Source organism: Bubalus kerabau, chromosome 1 (assembly GCF_029407905.1).
Source record: "Bubalus kerabau isolate K-KA32 ecotype Philippines breed swamp buffalo chromosome 1, PCC_UOA_SB_1v2, whole genome shotgun sequence".
NCBI classification, from domain to species: domain Eukaryota; kingdom Metazoa; phylum Chordata; class Mammalia; order Artiodactyla; family Bovidae; genus Bubalus; species Bubalus kerabau.
Window position 1 is genome coordinate 164,355,975 of NC_073624.1, and position 22,438 is coordinate 164,378,412.

Sequence of the window (22,438 nt, forward strand, 5' to 3'; positions counted from 1 at the left end):
AAAACTCCAAATAACAAAGCATAAAATAAAATACTTGACACTCTGAAAACTACTACTAAGCAGGCTACAGCTCAACAATTATTAAAATAAAAAGATACTAGGATGAACCAGGATTCAAAAAAAAAAGAAAAATCAGCTGAAATATGCATCAGTTTTACAAGTAAAACTATCACTAAATATAATAAATATAGAATGAACCAGCTGTATTAGGGAGATGACTTATCCAATTTAGAAACACAAAAAGAGAAGCTGAAAATATCTTGAAATATGGCTAGAGAGAGAATATTCAATCTCCCCTCCATTTAGCTGGACACATGCTTGCCCTGACTTTCCAACATCTCTTGCTACATGTGTGGGCATATGACCAGGTTCTAGACAATGATACATGTACAGAAGTGCAGTACACCTTCTAGAGCCTGGCCTTCTAGGGATGTTGACTGCCTCCCCTCCCCATTCTTACTATTCGTATTCTTCAATACTCCATAGAGATGGTAGAATACCACAACAGGAAGATGGGTCCCTGACAATATAGCAATTTGAAAACAGTCCAGAGAGAAACAGCCAAGGACCGATAAGCCAAAGAAAATAAGCTAGCTACTGAAAACTAATTTGAGATTTCTTATACATTAGCTGAGTCAAATGCTACTGAAATTAGTTAGGAATGAATAATGATAGGAATCTGATAAATACATAAAATTTCGCCAACACCAGACTTGTGTATATGTATCCTACACACATATAATCTTAAAAAGAAACAATCTGAAGGATATAAAGAACATCTGCAAGAATAGAGCAAGGAAAAAACACAATCTAAAGTCAACTTTTCTTTTAAAAAACCTGTTAATAATATATATATACTCTTAGGAAGATCTCTAAATGAACTTCCATGGTGCAATTTCTAAGAATTACTACTAAACAAAAATTTTAAAAGAAAACTAAGTGCAAAAGTATACATATAGATGCTACCTTTTACTATATAAGAAAGGGGAGAAATAAGAAAGTTTATGCTTGTTTTTATACAAAGAAATAGAGAAAGGATAAAGCAGAGAACAATTAACAGTTCCTGACCAGGGGTGAGTGATGGGATAGAACATTGCTCAACAAAGTGACCCTTCATTGAATTTACCTCTGTATAGTATTGACTTTTGGAAGCATGTTAATGTTGTGCATAATCAGTCAAATAAATTAAATAAATACAAATAAAAGGGAGAAAAAAACCTAAAAGTGAAAGCAAACCAGAACAAACAAACCTACTCACCACTCAAATGAACAGCAAATACAATGAAGGGAAGACAGAAAGCCCAAGAGACGGGCAGACAGAACTAATCTCAGTAACTTATGAGCACAGTATTTATCTTTACACCTCAAGACAGAGAATGTAGGGTAGGACAAGTGCAGGATTACAAATAAATCCTAAACACATCAGTAGAGTTATTTATTGCAGTGGAATGGACAAAGCAACTCTGTAACTATTTTAGACCTATTACAGGTTTGAGTAAAAGTGTTGATACTGTTGGGAGTAAAGACAGAAGGCAAGAGAGAACCCTGTAGGGACGGGCTAATATTGTAGTGTGAACTCATGATTTCTAGAACAGATATGTGCGGAAATCTATATGCATATGCATACATATGCTAGAATCTATATGTGTTTAGATGCGCATTTCCTATCTCCATCTCCAAAAAGGGCCAAGAAGTGAAGACCATGTCTACTGTCCCAATCTTGGTCTCTGCTCCTTACTAAAGGGAACAGAACTCAGAGAATGGGCCTGATTCCAGGGCTGGAGCAGAGCACATATGAGATGAATCTCAAACACTGTGTTACGCCAAAAAGTAAGAAAGTGCTCACAGGATGATGGGGGTATGTCACAGTGACAGAAGAGCCACACTAGCCACATAATGACAAATGTACTTATAAAATAAATAATGAATTATGAACCATTTTTTTAAAAAGGTAGTGACTCATGAGTCCATAATGACAGAAATAAAACAACCAAATGAATAAAAATAAGTAAATAAAACAAATGGGGAAAGGGGTGGGTTGATGCTTACAGCAGTGTTGAGAACTGACTAAATGATTATTTTGCAAGCAGCACAGTTAAACATTGAATCAGAAAGGCATCATCATGCATATTAAATCGAAGAGTATGAAGAACAAAGTAGTTGAACAGTCTCTTCAAAGACTGCATTTTAGTTACAAGAGGAAGAAAATAATTATACAGCAATTATATAAGGGCCTACCCCTTTAACTGGGTGATTATAATTAACATCCATCCAGAGGTGGCACACTGAACAGAATATATCATCACTTACACAGTATTTCAGCCTAGAATGAATAACCTGACCCTAATCATGAGGAAACCTCAGATTAAACCAAAATGAGAAGCTATTTTTTAAAGGGAGGATCGGGGGAAGGTCAAAGCCATAAAAAACAGACTATAGAAATGTTCCTAGTTAAAAGAGACTAAAGACACAGCTAAACAGCTAAATAAAATACCTCACCCTAGACTGCATCCTGTACCAGGGAGGGGAAAATGCTACAAAGCACATTATTGTGTCAAATGACAAAACTGAAGCAACAGATTAGGTAAAAATACTGAAACAATGTTAAATTTACTAAAGATGATGTGGACATGAACTAGAAAATACACACTGTATTTAGGAGTAAAGGGCTAATAATACATAGGTACATACACAAACTCACCCTTAACTATTCAGAACAAATGAAAAAGCAAATATTAAGATAATCAGGGTAAGGAATGTTCATTGTACTATATTATTTTTGTGACTCTTCTGTAATTTTTAAATTATTTCCAAATATAAACTATTTTAAAAATTATTTCCAAATAAAAATATTAAAAAATTTTTTAAATTCCCTCAGAAAACTTGTAAAATAGAAAAGGTATAAATCATTCTATCAGTTAATATTTTAATTTCCATGAAACAACTAAATCAAATTCAGACAAGAGTAAAAGAAAGAAATCAAAGAGTAATAAAAAGAATAATTCAACTTTAATATAGGCAATCGCTACAAAATGGGAAGGAATAAAGATATCCTTTATGTTCTTAAATAAAATATTAAAGTCAATCATAACAAATGAAAGTTCAACAGCAATACTTCTCAGTTGAAGCACAGAAAAAGATGAGAACATAACCTATGCCTTGCCCAAAGTTAGTAAGAATCTTCTATTTTTAATGATTTTTCCCTAAAAAGCCAATGGGCCACTGACAATCTTCTTTGCCCTGGCTTCTAAGAAGCTCATAGTTGTATTTGTGGTAGGTCCCTAGGAAATCCATAAAGACCAAAGGGCTTGAATTTTGGCCTCAACTCATCCAATCTTTAGGGCTTCTCTGGTGGCTCAGACAGTAAAGAATCCGCCTGCAATACAGGAGACTTGGTTCGATCCCTGGGTCGGGAAGATCCATGGAGACGGGAATGGCTACCCACACTCCAGTATTCTTGCCTGGAACATCCCATGGACAGAGGAGCCTGGAGGGTGCAGTCCATGGGGTCACAAAGAGTCGGAACACAACTGAGTGACTAACACATCTATACTTTTTCTTAGCACAATTTCCTCCTGGTTATTTTTCAACCTGGTTCTACCAAATTCACCTCTGTACACTATAAAAACAGATCTATAAACAATACAGATGACAGAATTAGGTGACAAAAGATACTGAAAATAACTGTAACCATATCCCACATAGGTAAAAAGGTAAGGGAAACAATTATGTTAAGTAGAAAAGGAAGATATAAAATAGATCCAAACTAAACTTTCAGCAAAGAAAATTACTAATAATTGGGATTAATAGCTGACTAGGCAGCGGGTAGCTCAAACGGTAAAGAATCTGCCCGTAATGAGGGAGACCTGGGTTCAATCCCTGGGTTGGGAGCATCCCTTGGAGAAGGGCATGGCAACCCACTCCAGTATTCTTGCCTGGAGAATTCCATGGACAAAGGAGCCTGGTGGGCTACAGTGCATGGATTCACAAAGAGTCGGACACGACTTAGCGACTAATACACACAGATACTGTTGAAGAACCTGAAAATGGTAAACAGAAAACTATCTAAACTATCTAACCAAATGAAACCAAGACTGAAAAAATTTTAAAAAGATGGATAGAATGGCAGCACACACTGGGCAAAGTTTCATCAAGGCCAATAAATAAATGAGAAGGCAAAAATTCCCTTCACAGACAGCACCACTTTGCCCTGAACTTCTCAAATACTATTTCATTTAAATTTCACCTAAACTCCCCAGTTCCCCCAAAAATCCTATAAAAACTTTTCTTTGGTAAGATGCCCCGTGAGTGTCTCTGCTGTGCAGTATCCTTTACTGCAATAAGTCAATAAGCCTGATTCTGTTAGACTACAGGCAATCTCTGCTGATTTTAGGCTGATTCAAAGTAAGACCAGTCCCCAGAGGGGGGAAAAGCACCAAAAACTATTAGAAGAATATTGGCTAAAATTTCCCCAAATTTGATGTTGACCAATTGTCAAACATAAAAATCAAATATTTAGTACTATACACATTCTTTGGCTTCCCTGAGAGCTCAGTTGGTAAAGAATCCGCCTGCAATGCAGGAGACCCCGGTTCGATTCCTGGGTCGGGAAGATCCCCTGGAGAAGGGATAGGCTACCCACTCCAGTGTTCTTGGGCTTCCCTGGTGGCTCAGCTGGTAAAGAAACCACATGCAATGCAGGAGACCTGGGTTCGATTCCTGGGTTGGAAAGATTCCCTGAAGAAGGGATAGGCTACCCACTCCAGTGTTCTGGCCTGGAGAGTTTGGACTGTATAGACCATGGGGTAGCAAAGAGTCAGGCACGACTAAACAACTTTCACTTCACTTCACTATACACATTCTTTACAGAAAGATACTTTCAAAAATTTTAGAAATAAACATATATGAACACTTTCTGTAGCTCAGACACTAGGAACTTAATGCTGGGGGAAAAAAATATATGGTTACCATCCTCAAAAAACTCCCAGTATTATACATCTGATGCTAATTTATGGTCATCATTAGTATGAAGTCATAGGAGTATCAATAAGTTCAGCAAAAAGTATTCTAGATGCCAGAAGCCCAGTGAACTCTAAATAAAATGTACTACAAATTGGAAAACCAAATTCCAAACTATAAACACCCTAAAACACGTTCTCTCTCTCTGTGTATGTTTAAGTGTCACATGTATGTCAGAATTCCCATGCTCTTGATTAACTCATGGCTACATTTTCTCAATTTGAACTTCATTTTCTGGGAAATAAGCCATAGTGAAATAGTTTGAATTTTCCAATTTTAAAGGAACTTGAACTAAAGAAAACAAAAAGATTAATGGTACTTTTATGCCTTATTAAAATCCTCCCAGAATATTAAATGAAAAAAAACCACCAGAATTAGATCACATAGAGTAAATAACTTACATTTTCCTACATCTTTATAGAATGTAGATCAATGATTTAAGTACCTGGGTTAATGTTTAAGTTAAATACTACCTATATAAAAGGAAGACAGATATGCTTGCTTTGGAATAAATATGAAATACTAAGACTACTCAAAAGTTTCCATGGGGAAAAACATTCTATTAATACCTCACTAGGACATTTATCTTTCTCCTTTTCATACCCCCAATACCTAGCACTGTGAAATGCATGTAGTTATGTGCTGAGTTAAAACAATGACAAAAGCAAACTAAAACTGACCCTCTTCCATACCCAGGTTCAACCAGAACACGCTCAGCTTCAACAACTCTTTGACTCACCAACCTGGGAACAGTGGCTTTTTTATGTTTATGCTCTGGCCAACAACCCTCTCACCAGCAGACCAGTGGCTAGCATCTCTTTCTCAGGCTTCACATTCATCTGTGTCTCAGGTTTCTAGTCCATGAGAATACAGTAAATCTCATACTGTTTTGATGACTGAATCCCGGGATGGTCAATGAATCCCCAGACACAGAACAAAGGTAACCAACAATGTGAAGAAAAATAAGCTGCTTCATCAGAGTTCTGTTAGAAAAGGATACTATAAATGAACATCTGTTCTTGAGTGAGAGGTGTCCTTTAAAATCACTTCAACTTTAAGATTCTGGGTTTAAACTGATTGACAACCTATATAAACTAATTTTATAAAACAAAACAAAAAAAAATGAGTTTACAAAATTATAAAAACTACACTTTAAAACCACAGCTTTACACAATTTTAGCTTTCAAATACAGCTAAGTTTATTACCAAGCTGATAATCAAGTTTTAATTTACTTACCCAAAAACCTACTATCCTGTGTCATATTGAAAAACAGAAGGGAAGAAAAATAAAAGTCCAAAATGTTCCTTTGAGAGTCAAACAAAAGACACTACCAGATGGGCCCAGCATAAAACCACAGGGAAATGATGAAAGTGAAGGTATAAATATTTGAGAACTGAAACTGAGACTGACATTATGGTTAGTTTCATCAATGACCCAGCAATAATCTTAACTGGCAAAATAAGACAGCCAAAGCCTAAGGTAAAATGTAAGCACAGAAGGTTAGTTGGGATGATTATATGGATAATCCCTTAGGAAGAGAGCAAACTGGCAACAGCTGAATGGAAAGGTATCAAAATCAAACAAAGAGCAGATCAGGCAAAAGAAATGATCTAAGTTTCTCAGAACATATATGGCAATAACAAAATAATGGAATTCAGGGAGACTGGCTACAGCCAGTGATCAGAAACAAGTTAGCACTGAAAAACAAAAATTTAAATTACCAGATGTTCAAATAAAACCACACACAGAAAGAACGGGTACTTAAAACCAGGTTTATTTCAACCTAATCCCTCAAACCATGTCTACTTTTTCTGCCTTCCAAGTGACAACTTTTCTGAATAATCATTTTAAATATGTTCTTACCAGAACTTTTCTTTACCTTCCTCATCTTTCTGACACATTTTTCACCCAGCCAGCCTTCAATTCTGTCATAAACAACCCTTCTTTATATTCCTGGTGAAGTTGGGGGAAATTCTCACTGCCAGCAAGCTTACAGAAAGTTAATGTTTTCTAACATGGGAAGACAGGTAGAGGAAAGTGGGACCTCTCAGCTAGTGGCACTGAAGTTGAGGAGCTGGCCTGTGTGGCCAGGAAACTGGCTATATACAAAAGGATGGTATTAAGGATACTCAATACCGGAAAAGAGAAGTAAAATGCGGAAAGCGTGAAGGCTAGAATAAAACATGGTGTTGAACTAGAAATGCAGGTATCTAGTGTGAACTGATGGAGAAAGCAATGGCACCCCACTCCAGTCCTCTTGCCTGGAAAATCCAATGGACAAGGAGCCTGGTGGGCTGCAGTCCATGGGGTCGCTAGGAGTTGGACACGACTGAGCGACTTCACTTTCACTTTTCACTTTGATGCATTGGAGAAGGAAATGGCAACCCACTCCAGTGTTCTTGCCTGGAGAATCCCAGGGACGGGGGAGCCTGGTGGGCTGCTGTCTATGGGGTCGCACAGAGTTGGACACGACTGAAGCGACTTAGCAGCAGCAGCAGCAGTGTGAAGTGATGTTTCTAAAACTACACAGATATGAAATAAATATGTGTCTGGGTGGTGGGTGCTAGGGGTGAGAGAGAGGAAGAAAATGCATATATTCACATGTTTCCTTGCTCTGCTGACTCAAAGTAGGCCTAGAAGCAATGACACCCCAGAAGAAATGACCAAACCTTGGGACCAGATTGTATTTTTAAAGATCATTCTCCACTAAGAAAACAGGGGTCCCTGGAGACATAGCTGACTCCAGGCCTGGGAATGTGTATCACAAGCCCTGAACATCTTAGTGTGTCATCAGTAAGGAAATGAAAAATAGTGGGTCATGGTAAAAGCCCGTCTGAAAAAACACCCACAGGCCAAATCTAAGAAAACCTGAGTACTGAAATAATGATAGTACTACTATTTAAATAAATAGCAGTAACAAATGACTGAATAAAACAGAAATCCATGTTTATACTGACATAAAGAAATTAACACAATATATAAATGGACATGTAATAATGAATACATAATGTACATATAAGAATATATAAATATACATATTCTTTATATACATGAGTGAGAGGAGAAAAAAAAATCTACCTTACAGTAGAAGGCCAACTAGTAACAACTATGCAAGGAACAACACAATTAACACAAAAAAAAACACTCAACAACAATCAGAGTAAAGACTGATTCATGAAAAACTCAATGCTAAAGCTAGTAGGTAGGGTTTCCCTGATGGCTCAGTGGTAAAGAATCCACATGCTGTAGAGCAACTAAGCCCAGGAGCCTCAACTCCTGAGCCCACATGCTGCAGCTACTGAAGCCCACGTGCCCTGGAGAAACCACGGCAACGGGAAGCCTATGCACTGCAACGAAGCGCACCCCTGCTCACCCCAACTAGAGAAGAGCTCACACAGAAATGACCCAGCACAACCAAAAATAAATTAAACTTTTTAAAAAAACTAGTGGGTAAAAGCTTGATATGGAGCTGAAGAACCTGATAGACTTCAGGGGATAGTTAACATATATAGTTATGATACAGACTGACATTGTGTGCTACCTGGTATGATGCAGTTAAAACACAGCATCTTTTCTGGGTATTTCCACCAAATACACATAACCTAAGAAGACTCTTGCAAGTCCCTTGGACTGACAGGAGATTCAACCAGTCCATCCTAGAGGAGACCAGTCCTGGGTGTTCTTTGGAAGGACTGATGCTGAGGCTGAAACTCCAATACTTTGGCCACCTCATGCGAAGAGGTGACTCATTGGAAAAGACCCTGATGCTGGGAGGGATTGGGGGCAGGAGGAGAAGGGGGCAACAGAGGATGAGATGGCTGGATGGCATCACCAACTCGATGCACATGAGTTTGGGTGAACTCCAGGAGTTGGTGATGGACAGGGAGGCCTGGCGTGCTGCAATTCATGGGGTCACAAAGAGTCGGACATGGCTGAGCAACTGGACTGAACTGAACTGAACTGAACCACAAGAAAACATCAGATAAGCACAAATTGAGGGACATTCAACAAATAACTGGTCTTAACTCTTCAAAAATGTCAAAGCCATGGGAAGACTAGGAAAGACGCAGATATTCAGACTGAAAAAGGATGGAGATTTGTGACAAATAAATACAACATGTGATGCAGGATTGGATCACGGGAGATTGGGGAGGGGTGGGATTTGTTCTGCTATGAAGGCCATTATTCAGACAATTGGGAAAACTGAACAGGATATGTGGATTACACTGAATTACTCTATCAGTGTTATTAACTACATGGTTTTGATGGGTATACTATAGCTATGGGGCTTCCCTGGTAGCTCAAACGGTAAAGCATCTGCCTACAATGCGGAGTAAAGTACTCTCATTTCTATAAACTAAGGTATTGTGTTGGCCAACTCAATACCTGATGCTGGGGAAAAATTGAAGGCAGGAGAAGGGGACTACAGAGGATGAGATGGTTGGATGGCATCACCAACTCAATGGACATGAGTTTGAGCAAGCTCTGGGAGTTGGTGATGGACAGGGAAGCCTGGCATGCTGCAGTCCATGGGGTCGCAAAGAGTCAGACATAACTGAGCGACTGAACTGAACTGAACCCAGTATTTGTGAGTAATCAGCATTAAGTCTGCATCTTATTCTCAAGCCATACATGACAGGGGGGCCCATTTAGAACCCCATAGGATATTTAGTAGTATCCAAGACATTTTTGGTTGAAAACAGGGGCATGGGGGTAGGGGAGGAATGGGACCAGCCATTTGTTGGACAGAGGCCAGAAATGTTGCTAAATATTCTCCAATGTACAGGGCTACCCTCCATAACAAAGATTTACTCAATGCAAAACTGCCAAGAAAGCCTGATAGGTAAGGAGAAAAATTTGCCACTGCAAGACGTGGGCCACCTTTCCACCACTCAGAAATGAGGTCATTAGTGCCTTTAATCAGATTAGAGAAGACCCAGATACTCTCACTGACCTATTAGTCCTACCAGTGAATACCAGGGGGTATTCCTCTTATAATGGAGAAATGGAGCAACTGCTGAGAACACTTTCTACACCCACTACCTAGTGACCCCCTCCTTTCCTTTTTTTCTGGAGATCTGGGGGGTAACCTACATAAAAACTCCTTGAAGAACTGAGCTTGTCTTTTTTAACATCAAAAACATGAATCATAATTTCTTATATATGAAACAAATCTATTCTTTTCACTGAATTTATAAATGCTTAGAACTTTGATCCCATTTATTTGCTCTATTCCTTTATACTCATCGAAACTCAATAGGTTAAATTTCAGTTTTGTGTTTCTCAATGGTTCTCTCCTTTTAAACAATTCAAGTAGTTCTTTAGCTGTCTTGAAGACAAATGGATGACCTATTTCTTATTAAGACCTAAGGATTTTATACTGCTTAGCTTCTCTTGCTGACGTAGGCTTCTAAATTCTTTGGATATTTTCATAAGGATACGTAATTTCCATGGGAACTAAAGCATTATTATTACTTTTCATTAAAGTACTATAACACTCAGGATCAAAGTCTCATTTTTGAAGCTTACTGACCCACCTAAACAGTAGTAATATCTAAGTGAAAAAAATTCTGACACAATTTCACTTAAAAAGGGTTTGGGGTAAACCTTTCAATAGGAGGTTAAAAATGAAATTAAAAGTTTACTGAAGCCTCTTTGGGGATTAAATCAGCACTACTGTTTTAAGGCAAGGCTTTACCTATATTACATCTTTCAAATGAGTTCAAACTCATAGCTCCTTTGGTTTCATAAACTAATAATGATTTTCTTAATTTTCTTCTGACATTATCCATCAACAGTAAATAGGTCTTCTGCCTACTTGCTTGCATGACCTGATTTACTTTAGGCCAGAGAGATTCCTTCATAATCGGGTCAAGTACATGTACACTGCTGCCTCCTAAGTCATGCTAGTAGCGAAGAAATGAATCCAATATAAAGTTTAAAACTAAGTTAAAGAAATGAAGTTAAGTACAAATGAACTCGAATACTAAATTAAAATACACAAGATAAAAATTACTTCAAAACTTTCAAACACTACAGCAGAAACACAACACTATAAAACAATTATACTCCAGTAAAAATTAATTTAAGAAAAAAAAACCTTTTGAACACATTACTATCACTTCATCCTTAGAGAAATAATTTAAAGACAAAAGGAGCTAGAAAGAAATCGTAAACTTCTTTCAGTGTATTTACTGTTCATAGTAATACTGGTACTATAATTTAAAAAGTAATGTGTGCTATAGAATAAACCAAGAAAACGAAGTACAAAATTCTGAAATGTTAAATCTGAAATGAAACTATCAATATTAACTCAGTTTATATTCAATATATTTCATAGCTCTATCCAATGAACAAGTCTAGAAGCAATGAATACACACAGCACTTAGTTCTGGGTTTCTAAGTACTAATCCCCACAGAAAGAACTGATCTTTAGATGAATGAATGATTCCATGACTGAAAGTAAACTCTGGGTCATCATCTGTGCAGAAAGCGAAAAAAGTGCTCAAAGATGATGGGGCTGTATCAAAAGGAGACAAGAAATAGCTTGAAATGGTTGTGCTGGCCAAACCTAATGGGGAATAGAATATTCACATGGCGCCAAAGTAACACCCAGAAGCTTACTAACTAAATTATAAAAGGAAAAATATACTTTTATTTTTGAGGATCCAGTGATCACAACTGGACAGATGTGGAGGCAGCCATCTATCCAGCAGTTCAGCAGGTAGTCAGTACTAAGTAGAATAATCAGGTGTTACACAGCTTCCAATGTGATACAACATACACAATATTACTTTTGAGGTATTCTTGCCAAAACACATTTAACCTCAGCCTAGTCAAACATACAAACTTAATTCCAGTGTTCTATGACACTATACTATTTTAATACAGTGGGGTAATGACTTATATCATCAGGAAACAATCAGTTAAATTCTGAATGTGAAAACACTCTACAAGACAGATATCCTGGGCTCTTAAAAAAAAAAAAACACTGTCATGGGGTATTTTAAAAGATGAAGAGACTGCTGAAGATTAAAGAGACATAACAAGTAAATCAGTTCAGTGTGGGGAAAAAAATATATGTCTCATTTTGAGAAAATCTGAATATGGACTGAACATCAGTTTATATAAAAGAATTACTAATCATATAACCACAGTTAGGTATGAAGACTGTCCTTTTTCTTGAGAAATGCATGTGATCTATAACTCCACAACTTACTTTCAAATAGGGTAAAATGTTATGTAATACACATGTGCACATGCACGCACACACACACACACACACACACACACACATGAAGAGAGGGAAGAGGAAGGTGCCTTGGTGTGTCATTACAACAACTGGAGAGGTCAATCTAGCTAGAGGAATATGGTATTCATCACATTGCTTTTTTCACATCTTGTGTAAATTTTAACTTTTCATAATAAAAAGTTTAGAGGGGGGAAATAAGGTAGAATATTATAAATCAGAAGTTTTCAAACTATGGTCTATGGAAACTTTCAGAGCGTCTACAAAGAAAAATCCATTTTCAGAAAAATAATATGTTGTCTGCCCTTTTCACTGTGTTGATATTTGTAGGGATGGTGCAAAAGCAATGCTGGGTAAAGCTGTTGATGTCTTAGCATGAATCAAGGTAGGGGCTCTGAACTGTATATAAGTAATTATATTCTTCAATGCTACATACTCCAGTTATAAAATAAAATGCCAGTTTCAAACTAACATACATTGTAAAGCACCTACGCCCCAAAGAAAAATAAACAATCAAAATAAAATGCCACTGTCACATAAGAAAAAAGCCCTTGATGAATTAGGTAAAATTACTGATTAAATTGTAACCCTTAAGTGCACTAATGATCTATGTGAAAAAAATCAGTGTACCTAAAACACTCCTGTTGCATACAAAGTGTGGTTGTACCAAAGAAAAAACACTATTTACTGCTCAAGTTTCAAGCTGAACTAGCTACTTTTTTTCTGAACACCGTTCTTTATTTGAAAGACCGACAAACTGCTTACACAGACCTGGGTGTCAGGCAGACATTTTCTCAAAAATGAACAAAGCAGGCCTGTCACTGCCAGTCGTTTTCCCTGAAGTATTTTCTGCCAATGAAAAAAATTCCAACTTTTAAGCAAAAACTAAAATTTTGGAGAACTTCATCTACTCTTTTGAACCTGACAGCCTCAGTCTGACAGTGGTGTTTTTGATGCTGTATAATGCAGTGTGTCGTCACATGAAAGCTGGGATAAACCAGGGTGATCAGTGTTTTCCAAAAGACCCGTGTATGAGGTTATAAAACACTCATGTGTAAAAGATTCATTCACAAGCAGGACAGACCAATACGTTTTAATGTAACAGTATGAAAAGTTCACTGGCATGGTTTTAGAGTCCAAGCTTCAATTAATCTTTAAGTAACTCCTGCTTGTTGCGTTTTGATGTAGTAGCAAAGCAGAATGTCCATGATTACCTGAAAAAGCTATTTAAAATACTGTTAGGCTAGAATGTCTTCAAAACTAAAACAATAAAATAAAAAGTACTGAATGTAGAGGATATGAGAATCTAGCTGTCTCTTAAACAATTTTTATTGACGGACAGTTGATTTACAATGCTGTGTTATTTTCTGTGGTACAACAAAGTGACTCAGTTATACATATATATTCTTTCTCATATTCTTTTCCATTATGGTTTATCACAGGATACTGATTATAGTTCCCTGGGCTAAAGAGTAGAACCTTGCTGTTTATCCATCCTAAATAGACTAGTTTGCATCTGCTAATCCCAAAAAGAACCAAACTGCCAACATCTGTTAGATCTTAGAAAAAGCAAGGAATTCCAGAAAAACATCTACTTCTGCCTCATTGACTATGCTAAAGCCTTTGTGTGGATCACAATAAACTGTGGAAAATTCTGAAAGAGATGGGAATACCAGACCACCTGACCCGCCTCTTGAGAAACCTATATGCAGGTCAAGGAAGCAACAGTTAGAACTGGACATGGAACAACAGACTGGTTCCAAATTGGGAAAGGAGTACGTCAAGGCTGTATACTGTCACCCTGCTTATTTAACTTACAGTACAGAGTACATCATGCAAAACGCCGGGATGGTTGAGCCACAAACTGGCATCAAGACTGCTGGGAGAAATAGCAACAATTTCAGACATACGATGACACAACTCTAATCACAGAAAGCAAAGAGGAACTAAAGAGCCTCTTGATGAAGGTGAAATAAAGTGAAAAGGCTGGCTTAAAACTCAACATTCAAAAAATGAAGATCATGACATCCAGTCCCACCACTTCATGGCAAATAGATGGGGAAACAATGGAAACAGAGACAGACTTAAATTTCTTGGGGTCCAAAATTATTGCAGATGGTGGCTATAGCCATGAAATTAAAAGACGCTTGCTCCTTGAAAGAAAAGCTGTGACAAGCCTAGACAGCCTATTAAAAAGCAGAGACATTACTTTGCCAATAAAGGTCCGAATAATCCAAGCTACGTTTTTTCCAGTGTCAATGTACGGATGTGAGAGCTGGACCATAAAGAAGACTGACTGGCAAAAAATTGATGGTTCTGAATTTTTGTGCTGGAGGAGATTCTTGCGAGTCCCTTGGACAGCAAAGAGATCAAACCAATCAATATTAACAGAAATCAACCCTGAATATTCATTAGAAGTACTGATGCTGAAGCTCCAATACTTCAGCCACCTGATGCAAACAGCCAACTCATTAGACTGAGGGCAGGATGAGAAGGGGGTGAAAAAATAGATGGTTGAATGGCATCACCAATTCAACAGACATGAGCTGAGCAAACTTCAGGAGACAGTGAACGACAGGGAATCCTGGCATGCTGCAGCATGGAGTCACAAAAAAGTCAGACACAACTTAGTGACTAAACAACAACAATCCTGAAGAATCTAGATGTCTTTTATTAAGCCAAACTATATGAAAAGATTTGCAAAAACTGTAAAACACTGCTACTCATCTCACTTCTTGTTTTAAGAAAATAATTCTCACTAAAATGCTACATTAATAATGGATCATTATTATTATTTTAAGTGAATTACAAGTATCTTTGATATACGTTTTCATTTTTAACTTGGTAAATACTGGTAAATACTAACATATATAATCAAAATCGCTCTGGGATTCTCAGTAAAATTTTTAAGACTGTAAAGTAGTCCTGAGACCAAAAAATGTGGTAACTTTCACACTAGAAATCAACACATGTCATACACAATTTTAGAAATCAAACTCTCACCTAAGAATTAAGGACCACAGTCATTACACCACACTACCATAGCCCCTGGCTCCAGAGCAAGTTAGCGCCACTGAAATTAGCATTAAGCACTTTTTTTTTCCCCTGCTGGGAGGTGGGTATATGGGGGTACAAAAGTATAACACAATCACTCTGAAAAGATTCCTAACTGGCTCTTCAGAGGTAAAAGAATTAAAAATAAAATGAAGCCAGATAATATAGACACGCTCATTTTTCAGTTGCTTAAAAGTAGTTCAATCTACAATAACAAAGCTACAATAACATTATATACGCTATTTAAGTAAACGAATTTTTAAATACAAGGGTAAAATCAAGCAAATTATTCTCAATACCTATGCAGGACCATATTTAAAAGACTCACAAAAGTGCTCGCTTCGGCAACACATATACTAAAATTGGAACGATACAGAGAAGATTAACATGGCCCCTGCACAAGGATGACACGCAAATTCGTGAAGCGTTTCATATTTTAAGAAAGCTGTGGTACATATACACAATGGAGTATTACTCAGCCATTAAAAAGAATACATTTGAATCAGTTCTAATGAGGTGGATGAAACTGGAGCCTATTATACAGAGTGAAGTAAGCCAGAAAGAAAAACACCAATACAGTATATTAATGCATATATATGGAATTTAGAAAGATGGTAACAATAACCCTGTGTACGAGACAGCAAAAGAGACACTGATGTATAGAACAGTCTTTTGGACTCTGTGGGAGAGGGAAAGGGTGGCATGATTTGGGAGAATGGCATTGAAATATGTATAATATCATATATGAAATGAATCGCCAGTCCAGGTTCGATGCACAATACTGGATGCTTGGGGCTGGTGCACTGGGACGACCCAGAGGGCTGGTACGGGGAGGGAGGAGGTATTCCCATCTCTTTCAGAATTTTCCACAGTTTATTGTGATCCACACAAAGGCTTTGGCATAGTCAATAAAGCAGAAATAGATACTTTTCTGGAACTCTCTTGCTTTTTCCGTGATCCAGCGGATGTTGGCAATTTGATCTCGGGTTCCTCTGCCTTTTCTAAAACCAGCTTGAACATCAGGAAGTTCACAGTTCACATATTGCTGAAGCCTGGCTTGGAGAATTTTGAGCATTACTTTACTAGCATGTGAGATGAGTGCAACTGTGTGGTAGTTTGAGCATTCTTTGGCATTGCCTTTCTTTGGGATTGGAGTGAAAACTGACCTTTTCCAGTCCTGTGGCCACTGCTGAGTTTTCCACTGGCATATTGAGTGCAGCACTTTCACAGCATCATCTTCCAGGATTTGAAATAGCTCAACTGGAATTCCATCACCTCCACTAGCTTTGTTCGTAGTGATGCTTTCTAAGGCCCACTTGACTTCACATTCCAGGATGTCCGGCTCTAGGTCAGTGATCACACCATCATGATTATCTGGGTTGTGAACATCTTTTTTGTACAGTTCTGTGTATTCTTGCCACCTCTTCTTAATATCTTCTGCTTTTGTTAGGTCCATACCATTTTTGGCCTTTATCGAGCCCATCTTTGCATGAAATGTCCCCTTGGTATCTCTAATTTTCTTGAAGAGATCTCTAGTCTTTCCCATTCTGTTGTTTTCCTCTATTTCTTTGCATTGATCGCTGAAGAAGGCTTTCGTATCTCTTCTTGCTATTCTTTGGAACTCTGCATTAAAATGGTATATCTTTCCTTTTCTCCTTTGCTTTTTGCTTGTCTTCTTTTCACAGCTATTTGTAAGGCCTCCCCAGACAGCCATTTTGATTTTTGCATTTCTTTTCTATGGGGATGGTCTTGATCCCTGTCTCCTGTACACTGTCACGAACCTCATTCCATAGTTCATCAGGCACTCTATCAGATCTAGACCCTTAAATCTATTTCTCACTTCCACTGTATAATCATAAGGGATTTGATTTAGGTCATACCTGAATGGTCTAGTGGTTTTCCCTACTTTCTTCAATTTAAGTCTGAACTTGGTAATAAGGAGTTCATGATCTGAGCCACAGTCAGCTCTTGGTCTTGTTTTTGCTGACTGTCATCTTTGGCTGCAAAAGAATATAATCAATCTGATTTCTGTGTTGACCATCTGGTGATGTCCATGTGTAGAGTTTCCTCTTGTGTTGTTGGAAAAGGGTGTTTGTTATGACCAGTGCATTTTCTTGGCAAAACTCTATTAGTCTTTGCCCTGCTTCATTCCGTATTCCAAGGCCAAATTTGCCTGTTACTCCAGGTGTTTCTTGACTTCCTACTTTTGCATTCCAGTCCCCTATTATGAAAAGGTCATCTTTTTTGGGTGTTAGTTCTAAAAGGTCTTATAGTTCTTCATAGAACCATTCAACTTCAGCTTCTTCAGCATTACTGGTTGGGGCATAGACTTGGATTACTGTGATATTGAATGGTTTGCCCTGGAAACTAACAGAAATCATTCTGTCGTTTTTGAGATTGCATCCAAGTATTGCATTTCGGACTCTTTTGTTGACCATGATGGCTACTCCATTTCTTCTGAGGGATTCCTGCCCGCAGTAGTAGATATAATGGTCATCTGAGTTAAATTCACCCATTCCAGTCCATTTTAGTTCGCTGATTCCTAGAATGTCTACATTCACTCTCGCCATCTCTTGTTTTGACCACTTCCGATTTGCCTTGATTCATGGACCTGACATTCCAGGTTCCTATGCAGTATTGCTCTTTACAGCATCGGACCTTGCTTCTACCACCAGTCACGTCCACAGCTGGGTATTGTTTTTGCTTGGGCTCCATCCCTTCATTTTTTCTGGAGTTATTTCTCCACTGATCTCCAGTAGCATATTGGGCCCCTACTGACCTGGGGAGTTCCTCTTTCAGTATCCTATCATTTTGCCTTTTCATACTGTTCATGGGGTTCTCAAGGCAAGAATACTGAAGTGGTTTGCCATTTCCTTCTCCAGTGGACCACATTCTGTCAGATCTCTCCACCATGACCCACCCGTCTTGGGTTGCCCCACGGGCATGGCTTAGTTTCATTGTAATATTATTCAGCCATAAAAAACAAACATCCTGATATATGATACATCCCTACAACAGGGATGAAACATCCGGACAACAAATGCTTAGTGAAATAAGCCAGACACAAACAGACAAACATCGTGTGACTCCACTTACACGAGCTACCTAGAATAGGGAAACTTACAGACACAGAAAAGTAGTGTTTACCAGAGGCTGGGCAGGTCAAGGTGGAGTTATCGCTTAATAGAGCTATTTGTTAATTGTTAATGTCACTGAATTGTATACTTGCATATAATAAAAGAGTATGTTATGTATGTTTTACCACACATCAAAACATGGTAACAATGCTTTTACAAACTGACTTCCGTATAGCCTTCGAAAGACAAAATTATATTGCCATGATATTTGCTGGTTACTTTTAAATTAAAAAATTAAGAGTTAAGCCCTTCAACAACAAATAATACAAATGACTGCCAGGGCTTTACTTACCCGTTTGGGGCCGCTAAAAATCTTTCTGGTATTTTCCTTTGATTTATCTCCTTGTTTATTTGGAGGCTTCTTCACACTTTCAGGCACACCAGGCAAGTCCTCTGTAAAATCCAAGTTTTCTGAAATGGTAATCAAAACTAGCTAGCTTTCTATTATTTCAAATTATCTACTGGACAACTAATGAACATTTGGGGGAGAAAGAAGCATACTGTGGGGAGGAAAAGATAAAATAAAAACAACACAGCTGACGAAATACTCCAATATTATTCTCACTCTCCCATACTCACTCCCTGCTTGTACCCTACTCTAGAAGAAAATCAGAAACTTAGTTGCAGTGTATGTGCTCCAATTTTATCAGCAAAATCAATTCTTTTCTAGAATAATTTGTTCTTCAATGTTCATATAACTGCTTGTTATTTTCAACAGTAAAACTGGCAGTCTAGTTTAAAATACACACATGCACACACCAACAGATGATATGTACCTGTAACATTTTTCTAGAATTAAAGTATACTGAATCATGTTGGCCTTCAAGGAATGCCTGCTTAACATCTACAGAAGCCACATTAAAAAAAAAAAAAAAAGGATATAGCTATCCTTGACAAAAAATACAGAATAACCTAGTACAATGTACTTCAATGGTCTGTGGCATTCTCACAAAACCAACCAAAGGATCAGATTAATTTCCAAATGATTGTATTTTTTTCCCTAGCCTAAACAAAAAAAAGAGGGAGAAAAAAAAAAGGGAGACTTTTCTCTATCCTAACTCTTAAAACTGTCTGCTGTTTCAAACACTGTATGAAGACTTAGATTCCAACTTTGAATACATCAATCAAATGGTCTCTAATTTTTAAATGTTATTTGGTACCAACTTGATGTTTCTGAAAGGGAGTCTAATGATTTAGGATAACCTGCTATCAAGGTTAGCACAGAAGCTAACTAAGTAGGTTGTAGCAGGACAGGAGTTCGGGTTTCAGTATTCAGTTACTAATCATCCTCCTGAGAAAGCAAATGTAAAGCTGTCTGCCCAGTCATAGCTCAAGTGACTAGCAAAGATGCAGCACACTTCTTCAGAAGGGATTCAAGACAACATGGGATGAATTCTGAAAATAGTCTTATTTTTTCTAGTGGGGAGTAAGGCAGGCTGCTGGGGGTACTCCTGTATAATTCTAGTTTTGAAAATAAGAATGATTCTAATATAGCAAAATTATTTTTAGGTCAACTGAAGCAAAATGCTAAGTAGTCTCAAGTATGACATACTCTATGAGAATCTATACACAGAAACACCATGATAGCTCTAATTCACCATGATTCTTGTTCTGTGACCCTAAAAGGACAAAAGTTTTAACAAGAAAACCAATATAAGAAAAATGTATTTGGTTAAATATAAATAAATATAAGCCCCTGTATCACAGAGGCTTTCACATACTCTTCCTCAACAGTCAATTCACATCATAATGTTCTTGTCAAGTAGTGACTTACTCACAGCAAGGCTAACCTATTTCTTTTGTCTTTCAGTGGAGACTATCAATCCTGAAGTTATTACGAGTCCTACTATCTTAAGGGACAAATTAATTTCACTGATAAGAATGTAAAAACATTTTAGTTAGCATCTTTCAATTTTATTAAGTCAACTTACGAGGGTGATCCTTAAGATTTAATCTTAACTTTATAAATTCAAGGTATTTCCCTCATTTCAACCATCTAATATCAATAGAATTCTATATGACCAAAGTCTATCCTCTGTCTCCATTGGGTTTAGTTTTTCAAAACTAAAACATCAAGATGTTTGGTATCTCTGTATACACACAAATATATACTATTTTAAAATTCTCAAGTGCCAATGGCAGAATTAAAATACAAATATGAAAAGACTCCTCATTTTACAAATTGGTTCCTTACAAGGTAGGACTTTATTTACATTTAAAATGCTGTATCTTTAGATAAGGTAATTGTTGGCACTAAACAGGTATTTCTGTTGAAATTAAAAGTAGTAACAAGTTACAAGCTATCAAGGAGAAAACTAAATAACTATTATTTAAGCCTGAAAAACACATTTAATTTTTTTTAAGTCTTACCTGCATTATTAGAACTAGACTGACTGTCCTGGGAATTATCATTGCTTTCTGGAGGAGGCTGCATGGAGGGTGATGGAGCTGTTTTAGTTCTTTTTTTGCTCGTCTTTCTTTCCATCTGACAGTCATCATCTTCATCATCTTCACTTTCACTAAGATCATCAAAGCCAAAATACTTAATTTTGTAGTTAGAACTCCCAGAACCTCCCTCATCACCTCCTGTCTCATCATGATCTTCAAAACCAAAAAATTCAAGTTTAACATCCTTTTTAGATTTAGTATTACTAGGTCGAAATCTAGTAGTGGTCTTAGATGTTGCAATATCTGCTTTTTTTCTTAGCCGGCCAGCTTCTCCCAAATCTGCAGGAGTTGAAGCAGTGAACTCATCCATGCTGCGTTCCATAGTATCCTGGATGGTAACATTACAAACTGACAAGCAAGATGGATGTAAAACAGTATAATCTCTAGTCCGTCCAACCGTCCCTCTAAAACTGGTCCCACAGCTTACACTGCCCTTCTTTGCCTGATTCAGGCCATCTTTACTCGATTCACTGTTTGCTTTGGCTAAGGCCTGACTGGTGCCATCCATTAGCTTATCAAAACTTGACGCTCCTTGTGAGGATTTTGCTTTATTGGCCCTACAGTACGTCCTACAGTTGCTTGGCCTAAGAACACTTTGCATCATGTCTTCCTCAATGGCTTCATTTAGATTTTCCAACCGATTTTTAAAATCCTCATCCTTCATCTCCAAAAGAGGATCACTATCCAGATTTAAAATACAATCTTCGGATCTGCTGTCTTCAAAATCATTATCCCATTCATATAAACCAGTTCTTACAGATCCCTTGATTGATGATGTTTCTGATGGCGATTCTGACCTTTTCCCAAGTTGGGAATTCCAAGTATCATTTTCCTTGATTTCATCAGCTTTGTATCCAGAAGCCACTGTAGTTTCTGCATTGTGTTTCTTAGTACTGTCTTCAGCATTTTTGTAAATATGGTGACTATTCTTTTCATGTTCTTCACTAAAGTTCTCCACTTTATCTATAAAAATGAAAAACAGGTCAAAGGATAAAAAATATGAGTGGTATCAATGTAAAAGTTAATAAAAGGGACATATGGTTAAATAACAGAAGTCATTTAATTTTGAAATAACTGTAATAATTTTAAATTGTGGAAAAAATAAATGTTTATGTATCTGACAATTTATTCTTCTACCTTTTCAGTATATAGCTCTCATGTCTTCTACTGACCTCTCCCTAGGCATCCAAGTCCCTAAATTGTTACCCTCAATTTAAGAGATTTCAGCAGTGTTAAACAACAGGATCAATTCAATGACATACACATAGTCAAACCTTCTCAGAGGTACAATGGATTTTTCAAACAAATATGCTTAAACTAAAAATTATTTAGTAGAACCTAAACAATGTAACTTGGATTGCAAGGAGATCCAACCAGTTCATCCTAAAGGAGACCAGTCCTGGGTGTTCATTGGAAGGACTGATGCTGAGGCTGAAACTCCAATACTTTGGCCACCTCATGCGAAGAGCTGACTCATTGGAAAAGACTGATGCTGGGAGGGATTGGGGGCAGGAGGAGAAGGGGATGACA

The 22,438-nt window shown here is 37.4% G+C and overlaps 1 protein-coding gene and 1 non-coding gene across 5 annotated transcripts in view; one reads left to right on the plus strand and one right to left on the minus strand.

Annotated features, from left to right (window-relative positions):
* The window catches only part of WAPL (WAPL cohesin release factor), a 75,457-nt gene that overhangs the window by 29,417 nt on the left and 23,602 nt on the right, over window positions 1-22,438 (minus strand). For 3 of the 4 annotated variants that reach the window (XM_055538044.1, XM_055538031.1, XM_055538038.1), the window contains 2 exons: window positions 20,831-21,871; window positions 18,753-18,871 (listed from right to left, as the gene is read on the minus strand). In XM_055538044.1, coding sequence (XP_055394019.1) covers window positions 18,753-18,871; window positions 20,831-21,871 — 1,160 coding nt within the window. The remainder of the gene's footprint in view (window positions 1-18,752; window positions 18,872-20,830; window positions 21,872-22,438) is intronic. The other variant, XM_055538023.1, reaches the window with a different exon arrangement.
* Window positions 15,656-15,762, plus strand: LOC129642471 (U6 spliceosomal RNA). The gene has a single exon (XR_008709741.1). It is a non-coding gene; the product is annotated as a U6 spliceosomal RNA (small nuclear RNA).